This window comes from Mytilus californianus, unplaced genomic scaffold (assembly GCF_021869535.1).
Source record: "Mytilus californianus isolate M0D057914Y unplaced genomic scaffold, xbMytCali1.0.p SCAF_3, whole genome shotgun sequence".
Classification (NCBI taxonomy): domain Eukaryota; kingdom Metazoa; phylum Mollusca; class Bivalvia; order Mytilida; family Mytilidae; genus Mytilus; species Mytilus californianus.
Window position 1 is genome coordinate 29550480 of NW_026262679.1, and position 10268 is coordinate 29560747.

Sequence of the window (10268 nt, forward strand, 5' to 3'; positions counted from 1 at the left end):
TTTAATTGCCATGGCCAGTAATACTGACAGTTCCTCTGTGTTAACCTGAGAGACGGATGGTTCGGGATTTTATGGGAACGTATAGCCCTGAATATTGTCCGTATTAAAACTCTATAAATTATTAAAATTTTGTGATTGTATCCTTTATCGGATTATTTCGAAATTCGCAGAGGAACTATTTTCGGAAATGAATTGTAAGTGTTTATTTAATATCTTGTTTTTCACAACTTTCGTTATACTGTCTGCTTCACAATATGGAATTGAATATAGCAGTGAGCCAAGCGCTTGTGTCTCCTGTCTGAATAATAAAACGTGCCTGCCACCTGACTGTTTTTGTTGTAGAGATGAATTGAGACTTCCAATTTCAAAAAGAGATATACCTCAAATTGTTTTCTTTACATTTGATGATGCTTTAACCGACTCTGCTACAAAATTTTATCATCGACTTTTCAATGAATCCAGAAAAAATCCGAATGGATGTCCGATATCCATGACATTATTTGTTTCCCATCATGATACCAAATATAATAATGTAAACCATATGTATAGAAAAGGAATGGAAATAGCTGCTCATAGTGTATCTCATGCTCACATGAGTAATGCCAATTTTATGAAGGAAGCTAAAAACCAAAAAAGAAATTTAGCGACACTTGGTGGTGTTCCCGAAAACGAAATTGTAGGCTGGAGAAGTCCATTCTTGGAACCAGTCGGGGATATGCAACCAAACACCCTTAAGAAGCTTGGATATACATACGATGCGACATTAACCTACAGTAAACGGTCGCTCAAGGATAACGCGCCAACTCCGTTTACCTTAGACTTTGGTTGGCCATATGACTGCAAGGTTAAACCTTGTCCAAAACGACGACATTTTGGATTCTGGGAAGTTCCAGTTGTTTCGTTGTTGGATTATTTACATCAGTATGATTGTGTTTATGTTGATGGATGTAACAACCCACCACCAGACGAATCGTCTGCCTATAAATTTTTAATGGATAACTTTAATAGCTATCATTCAAAGAATCGTGTGCCTTTTGGAATTAACATGCATCCGTCTTGGTTTTATATTCCTGAAAGATTAAACGCAATGGATCGTTTTATTCAGCAATTGTCAAAAATGGATGACGTTTTCATTGTATCAGTGAAAAAGATGATTGATTGGCTAAAAAATCCCATAGGATTATCTCAGATCAATACATTTAAACCATGGCAATGTCAAAATAAAAACATTCCTCACAATTCACATCAGTCACACAACAATCAAAATCAAAAACCAGCATGGAACAGACAACAAGATCCTGTCACTCGCAGGAGAAACTACATTAGAGCGCGACTCGAAAAAATACAAGCAATGCGAAAACAATCTCAAAAAGCGCATTCGGAAAGTTTAACGAGACTTCACCATTCTAACGAAGCAAGAAAGAAATGGTGGAGTCACGAACCAGTAAGACACGAAGCAACTAATATTCCAAAGCCCACAAAACCAGCTGCGATTGCACCTTGGGTACACAGAAGACATGACAGACCAGTAAAACAAAACGCAAGAAGACCTATGATTATAAAAACAGCAAGTCCGACTGCTAGAGTTGCTGCCGAAGTACCTTTCTGGAAAAGGAAGCACAAAACAAATGTCTCACCTATGAAAAAGAATGAAGAAGTTGCATGGTGGGAAAAAGCAATACCGAGAACAAAAAGTTCAAAAGTAGAGATCACCAAAAAGAAAGAACAGACGAAACAAAGAGAAAATGAAAACCATGCAAAACACAGTATGTCTTCTGGTTATCATGGAAATACATTTATTCAGCATAAAATTGATCGAAAGAGACCACAAGAATCGTTTATTGATAACAAACGACCTCGCCCCCTGGAAAAAATAACAGCTAACGTTCCGTCTCCCCCTAAAGTAGACTTTAAGGAACAACTGAAAGAACAAGAATTAAAACAACAACTAATTATTGAAAAACAAAAGGAAATGCAGAAACGGCAACTTAAACTTCAAATAGAGCAATTAAAACACAACAACGAAGAAGTGTTCAAAAAGCAACAAGCAGAAGAAGATAAACGAATGAAGAATATTGAACAAAAACACATTCTAGTATTAAACAAACAACAGCCCTTTAATATGGGTGAAAAAATAGACACAAAGTTTAAAAATCCAACTCAAAAAGTTATAATTACAACAGTGTCAGATGCTTTTGACAAAATAACAAGCACGAAGTCTCCTAATCAGGAGAAGTTTTCATTAATTACAGACAAAAACGACAAGTTGGATCCATGGACAAGATTCGTACAGTTTATTATAAGGAATAAACCATGAGTATACTTAAAGTATTCTCTTACATGATATGTTAAAAAGGTATTGGTATTTAATATATAGGTCTTGGATTATGATGATTTATTTTCTCAATTGTCAAAATTGTCTTCAACATTAACTGTTGGTGAAGTCAGCTAAGTCACTTAGTCGTTTTCGTTTTTATAACATATGCAATATGAACGAGAAAAAGGGGTTTATGTCAATCTGACAACAATCTCACCAGCAAAACTATATTCAAAGATTGAATAGGGTTCGCCGTATGTATTGCCGTAGTATACTCTTAGTGTACTGTAAGCTCAAAACGGTCCTTGAAATTAATGTACGTGTATAAAAGTATTTCTTAAAATCAAAAAAAAGTTTAGATTGTAGTTATTTGATTAAAGATAAATACGAGATTGCACTCCTCTCCACGGGTTCATTTGTGGTAAGGTTGAATTAGTTGTGTATGACCCGGGATTATAGTCCGTTTTTAAATTACACACTTTTTTCCCAGTTTTAGAATTTTTTGCAGAAACAGCTGGTAGGTACCACAAACTGTATCCATTGTTGTCGATTCAAACCTTATGGAAAAGTCATTTTCGATGGACATAAGAAGTTACAAATTCCATTGAGAAGTTCAATTTTACCATAACTGTGTAATGAAACGAAGCAACATTATTGTCAGATCTCGTATAATAACGCATGCTCAGTCAACTCTTTTTGTGTTAGCAATGACAGACATAGTTTGTTCTACTTAGGGAGTTGTTTCGCTGTGCAAAAAAAAATGGGAAAAAGTTGGAAATTGAACTAAATTGTTTGGGTGTTTTATAAAACGATGTGAAAAACGAACAACAGCCTTTCTTAATTAATTCTAGATAACAGAAATGTGTTCAGTTTAACAGTGTGAACGAATACTCTAGTAGATGAAAATATTGAAATGTGCACTCAGTATTGACTATTGGAATTTGATAATGAACTTTTAATTGTAATTGTAATAGCGGTATGGAATCCGGTAGTGGGTGAATTGTGGACTGACAATAAACCACAAATTTAACATATCATGTTGCTTAATGACACGACACTGTGCAGTCAATTTGCATATCTATTAACAGTCTTCGATTAATCATTTTATATCATGCACTGTACTAGCTAGCGTACCTGGTAGCATATCATTTGTTTCCCTATTACTTACAAAAAACATTCCACAATATGCAGATTTTCAGAAAAAAAATACCGTTTTGTCGTCATTGACAGAGACTTCTTTTCTTGGATGATTTTAGCTGAAACTACATCTCTCTCTGAAAAATCTTCTAGTCATCTTTTTGGCGAAGTATTATGTATTTTCTTTTTTTGACTAGACCTAACTAAAAAAAATACTTGTGTTTAAGTTACCCTACCAACCATATTTTTAACTTAAGGCTAAAAAATGTCTACCTTAAAGTTTTTATAATCTCTTTTGATTGTAAAATTTACATAATTGTTTGTTGCAATAAACTTGTTTAAACTAATTTAATTAACTGATTTTTTGACACTCGTATTACAAGGTGACGTAGCCGTTAATGTCAACGTAAGTCATGTGTGACGTTGACCGATCAATACTAAAGGAAAGCGTGTAGATATTTCTTAAAAATAGAGAAAAATACACAAGTGGGTTGATTGTTGACTCTTTTTATTATTTTTGTGTCAAAATTGTGATTGGTAAACTACAAGGTTTTTCAATAATTTAAAGTTGTAAAATAATGTTTATGCTGATATTGGTTAGAATTTTTTTGTTAAAAAAAACTTATACTACATATGTAAAACTTTTTATTTTGCAATCAGTCAGCTATTATGCAAATAACAAGTAAACGGATTTTTTGCTTTATTTGTATAGCATACAAATAAAGTCTCCCGTTATGCTGTTTCTAAGAGTTGAGCGAACGGTTATGTAGAAATTACTGTTTTAACGTCTCATTTCATTTTACGGTCCTCTTCGCGGTCCGCGTTTAAGCCTGATCGATTTTGTCTATAAAGGTTTATGTCGACTTTATGACTAAAATGGCTGTGTTTACAACTCAAAATTTACAATGAGTAAAGACAAACCTGTGCATCTGTGAATAATTTTAATGCATAGCATGCCCATGATAAATATTTCAAATACACTCGCTACGAAAATCTTGAAGAGTCCGCTTTTCGTCCTATTTTTAAAGCTCGCTCAAAATATTTTTTTTTAAATCTTCCACAAAGGTGTACATACATATATTATATACATGCATAAACATATACCAAACGTGCAATGGTAGTAAATTTAATCCTTGTTTGGAAACAAATGTTGTGAGTCTTTCAAATGTGATTATATTGTTTCTCCCATGGAGAGGTCTAACAAATAAATATTTTTTTATCGAAGTAACTTTTTTGTATATTCTAAGTCCTTTTCTAATTATAGATGAACACTTTATTCTCTATATAAACGGGGAAAGGTTTTTTAACTGGACGCATTTATACGGCTTGGAATAAATTATTTTACCAGCGGAAGAAATATTACTCGAGAGGCTTTTAATGTTAATTAAAAGGAAGCAATGGTTTGCATTAGAAGACAATAGTAGCATTTTGGGGTTCTGCGTTTTTATTATAAAAAGCTGTCGACAAAAAAATCTAATTCTGAATTTTCAACACCTTTGGTAGTGAATACATCGGACAAATGCATATGATCCTGCAGTTATTTCAGGGGGGAAAGGGCATTTTTTTTTGTTACTGTATGACCCCGGCTTATCAAATTAGTATAAATGAAGTACACTCCGTGCATAACTGCATAATGTAATCATCACATAGAGTTTTTAGCAAAATTTCACGTTATAGTTACACAAAAAGTCTACATTCAGTTCTCTCTATTTCAATTCTTAGTGAGTTTTGTGTTGCTCAATCTTTGGTTTTCTTTGTTGTGCTTTGTGAACTGTTGTTAGTGGGTTCGTTGTGTTTTTTGAGGTTTTTTTGCCATGGTATTGCTTGTCTTTCTTCGCCTGATGGTTTTTGATTGCCAGCTTGATATTTTTTGTACAAACGCGGTTACAATGAATTGAACAGAAACAAAACATAGATAACCAGATGAAGACAACCGGAATAGACAAAGACATACATATGGATATTTATACAATCTAATGACTAAAACACCAAAAAGTAAGATTTTGAAAAAAAGTAAAAAAAAGCGGATCTCAACATGAATAATAAAAAAGGGTTTAATATATTGAACAGGGACTTCTTGGGGGACGACCATTTGATTTTCGAGGAGAACAGGGTTATTTTAAAAATAAGTAACAGATTGGTAAGAACTAAACATAAATGCACAGTACAGGATGGAAATAAATATTCTACAACACGAAATTCAGATATCAAATGTGTACAACAGTGAAAACTTTTGCGTGGCCAAGTCGCAGAAAAAATAAGCATGCATAGCAACAAATGAAAATTAATGATCAATCCAGAAAATCCCCCTCCACCCAGAATATTAAGTGATCGTTCTCTTACCCCTTGAGAAAATATAGAAATTAACATTAATCCGGCTTGTGCTCAATCTTAAATAGTTCTCAGTGCTATGTTTTTGGCCAATTGTTTATTATTATTTTCATTATCATTGTTTTAATTATTTGTGCCTCTTTCCTTTGGATACGGATGCACTTCGACAAACGGTTTCTTACAATATAAAAATAAGAAGACGTGCTATGTTTGCCAATGAGACAACTATCTATCAAAGTAAAAATCACGTGGATGTAAGCAACATATGTCATCGTACGGCCTTCAAGAATAAGCAAAACTCATATTGTTATAGTAGGCTATATAAGGCTCCGACATGACGAAATGTTAAACAATTAAAACGAAAACACCAAGGGCCTGACTTATGACAAAACAATGAACGAAAAACAAATATGACTGACAGCAACCAACGAAAATCATTGAATTATATGCTTCTGACTTGGTACACTGGTCTTTAATAAGACTATCAAAACTTGATTTTTAATATGCATGTTCCACTGATACTAGTTTGGTACCCATCTGGTATATGACAAGTTTGTATTGTTAGTAAACGATGAATATTTCCGTATGATATTAATTGCACCGTTCACTGCAAGTATCCTCTTACTATGTCTATTTCTCCTTCAGTCGGCTATTATCTTTGTCAGAAATGATATATGTTTGCTAAAATCCCATTTATAAGTTTTATTCACGAAACCAATAGATGTCTGGATTATAATATATCAAGAAGATAAATCATAAGCATGTTTGCATTTATATTTTTAAATTAATGTATACATGTACATGTATGACGTCAATCAAACACAAAGTTACTTATTGTATTGACAGAGGAAATACTAACAGCTACTTGTCATTGTATCGCACGTATTCTACTTAGCAGTTACAGACATATGCTTGTTATATTAACTGAAAGAAATAATTTCATGACACATAATGAAAAGTGCCATCTGGACCGCATGTTTATAATCAATTATTAAAGTTTACACCATTGTGAACTTACAATTTCTATTTGGCAACATTCCAGCAACACCAGCATATACTGTTCTTGTTGATACTTTAATTTCCTTTCGTGGTATTTGTGATTGAAAGTTGGTGATTAAAAGAAAGCCATAGAACCTAGCTCTTTAACGGTTTTTTGTATGCATTCATGATTTGGTTGACCGTTTTCTAATATCTGTGTCACAGATGACCACGGATATGTTCCAATTGTAGCCACAATCCCTTTTTTTTTCTTCTTCGATTGTGACAACACCGATTGCGTATTTACTGTCATGAGCAACACGAGGGGGAAGTCACTAGTGGAGCAGGGACTGATTACCCTTCCGGAGTACCTGATTTCTACTCCTAGGTTTTTGTAGGGTTCTTATTGCTAAACCTTTAGTTTTCTTTGTAGTGTTTTGTGGACTGTAATTTGTGTATTGGTCTTTTTCTTTGGTCATTGTGTTGTCTTTTATTCTTTAGCTTCAGTGGTTTTGATTTTTTCCTTTGTAACCCCGACTAACACATTTTATAACTTTGAGGTTTTCTGCTAATTATGCTAATTTCCGTTTATCATCAGTGGCATGAGGGTATAAACAATTGTAATGCTCTTAAGAACTAAGAGAATATTTGTTTTATTGTTGTTGTCAAGTGTATCTACAAAGATAAGAAACCTTGAAATTTGTAATTTGTAATGAGTGTCCCGCCAACCTGATAATAACTCATATCGCTGCCAGTTACAGTATCAAAGCACACGAATGAGCTGACCTCTTCAGCGTTGTCATTTATGAAATTTAAACAATTAGCAAAAAAGAGAGAAAACACTCGGCACTTTGATATGTTTATTATTAGATAACAAACATATTATGATTAAAATTAACTTGGAAAAAACTAATGTCAACAATTTGACGACTTGTGTCAACAAAAGGGCTTGTTTTACTTCTAACATCTTATTAAAATTCACGTTGGGCGAGAATAGAGTCAGGATATTACTTAAATAAAATACGGGAACGTTGTTAGAATTTTAATTTTTTTAATCAGACCAATTAATTAAGTTTATTTAATTACATCATGATTGACCTTATGGACTTTTGTCGGTGCACTTGTGTTCTGTCAAATTAAGTCTTCTTGTGTCTATCAAAACGCATAATTATGCTGAATTGAAAAATGTGTGTGATTATATTTAAAAAAGAATTGCAAACTTAACCGATCGTTTTCCGGAATTTATAAAAAGTTGTTGTGGTTATATTTAAAAACGAATTGCAAACTTAACCGATCGTTTTCCGGAATTTATAAAAAGTTCTACTTATTCACCACTTAATGGGCATATCGATACCCACGCTACGTCAATTTTTAAAGACCCAAATGTTGCAAAACACTTGTCCTACCTCCATGACAAATATGTTGTTGTCCCCGCAGATAAAGCCCCGAACAACATCGTTTTTGTGTGTAAATATCATTACATAAACTGCTTGATAAATGAATTAGGTATTGACAATTCACTTGGAAACTCAACATATACCCTCACGACACTTACCAAAGAGGAAATCCTGGATAATCATAGGTCTGTTCTATGATGAATTTCAACCAAAGATGAAGAACTGGATCTTCCATCACTGTATTGGATACCTAAACTACATAAGTGTCCTTACAAACAACAGTATATTGCTGGGTCTTCCAAGTGCTCCACGAAACCTCTTTCTAAATTATTAACATCTATTTTATCAGCAATCAAAGCCAGGCTCCAAAGTTATTGTGAAACTGCCTATTCTAGAGGTGGCGTGAATCAGATGTGGATACTAAAAAATTCCAAAGATCTTTTAGAGTACATGCAATCTAAGACTCTCTCATCTTGCAATAGTATTAAAACATTTGACTTTTCTACTCTTTACACAAGTATTCTCCATTCCAAACTAAAAGACAAATTGAAAGAGTTGGTATTACTTTGTTTCATTAAAAAGAATGGCGAACGTAGATACAAGTATCTTGTCTTGGGGAGGGATAAATCCTACTTTGTAAAGAATCACTGTAACAAAATATTCTCTGAAACTGACATTATCAAGATGCTTGATTTCTTGATTGACAACATATTTGTTACGTTTGGAGGACGTGTTTTTCAACAGACTGTCGGAATTCCAATGGGAACCAATTGTGCCCCTCTTCTTGCCGACTTGTTTCTTTATTATTATGAGGCTGACTTCATACAGGAACTTCTTAGGAAAAAAAATAAGAATATATATATAGGATAGCAATATCCTTTAACTCTACAATTCGCTATATAGATGATTTTCTCTCACTAAATAATACAAAATTTGGTGACTATGTTGAACGAATCTATCCCATCGAACTAGAGATAAAGGATACTACAGATACAGTTAAGTCTGCCTCATATCTTGACTTACATCTAGAAATTGACAATGAGGGTCGGTTGAAAACAAAACTTTACGACAAAAGAGATGATTTCAGCTTCCCAATTGTGAACTTTCTATTTCTATGTAGCAACATTCCAGCAGCGCCTGCATACGGAGTATATATTTCCCAATTGATACGATATTCCCGGGCTTGTGTTTCCTATCATGATTTTTTTGATAGAGGATTGCTGCTCACAAGGAAGCTATTAAACCAAGAGTTCCAAATGGTGAAGTTGAAATCATCCCTTCGTAAATTTTACGGACGCCATCACGAGTTGGTTGACCGCTATGGAATAACCGTTTCACAGATGATATCGGATATGTTCCTTATGTCGTAACTACAATACCCTCCCTTTTCACGAATGTGACTTACCGAATTAGACTATTTACCGGGTTTGTACTAACATGAGCAACACGACGGGTGTCACATGTGGAGCAGGATCTGCTTACCCTTCCGGAGCACCTGAGATCACCCTCAGTTTTTGGTGGGGTTCGTGTTGCTTAGTCTTTGGGTTTCTATGTTGTGTCATCTGTACTTTTATTTGTCTGTTTGTCTTTTTATTTTTTGGCCATGGCGTTGTCAGTTTGTTTTCGATCTATGAGTTTGACTGTCCCTCTGGTATCTTTCGTCACTCTTTTACAGCTAACTTGATGATTTTACATTGACACGCACGCCTTCTAAAAAAAGAGTCTTGTTGGAATAAACCTCTTTAAGTTTATTAAAATATCATTGAAACACTAGCACACACTTGGAAATAGTTACAACATATACAATACATAAAACAAAAGACAATTAATTCAGTACAGTATAGCCACTACAACTTGAATAAGGAAATGTATAAGACGGCATATCATTTGGAAAGCTGTAACGAATGCATTCACTACTAAAGGAAGCTAGCTAAGATTGCCTCAGTTGTTAATTAAATACTACCGCTTAAGATTTTGTTTGTTCTTTTTAGACCGCTTTTCGTTATAAACTCACTCGGAATGTGTTCATGCATTTTCGGGTTTCACAACTTTTGAATTTGGTCTGAGCGCACCTACTAGAGATAAATCCAGAAATACGCATCGGAAAC

At 34.0% G+C, this 10268-nt stretch overlaps 1 protein-coding gene across 1 annotated transcript; it reads left to right on the top strand.

The window, feature by feature from the left end:
• On the top strand, window positions 1–4682 carry LOC127734324 (uncharacterized). Its single transcript, XM_052244162.1, has one exon. It carries the CDS (start codon window positions 188–190, stop codon window positions 2315–2317), a length of 2130 nt encoding a protein of 709 aa, XP_052100122.1. The 5' UTR covers window positions 1–187; the 3' UTR covers window positions 2318–4682.
• Window positions 4683–10268: the final 5586 nt, after the last annotated feature.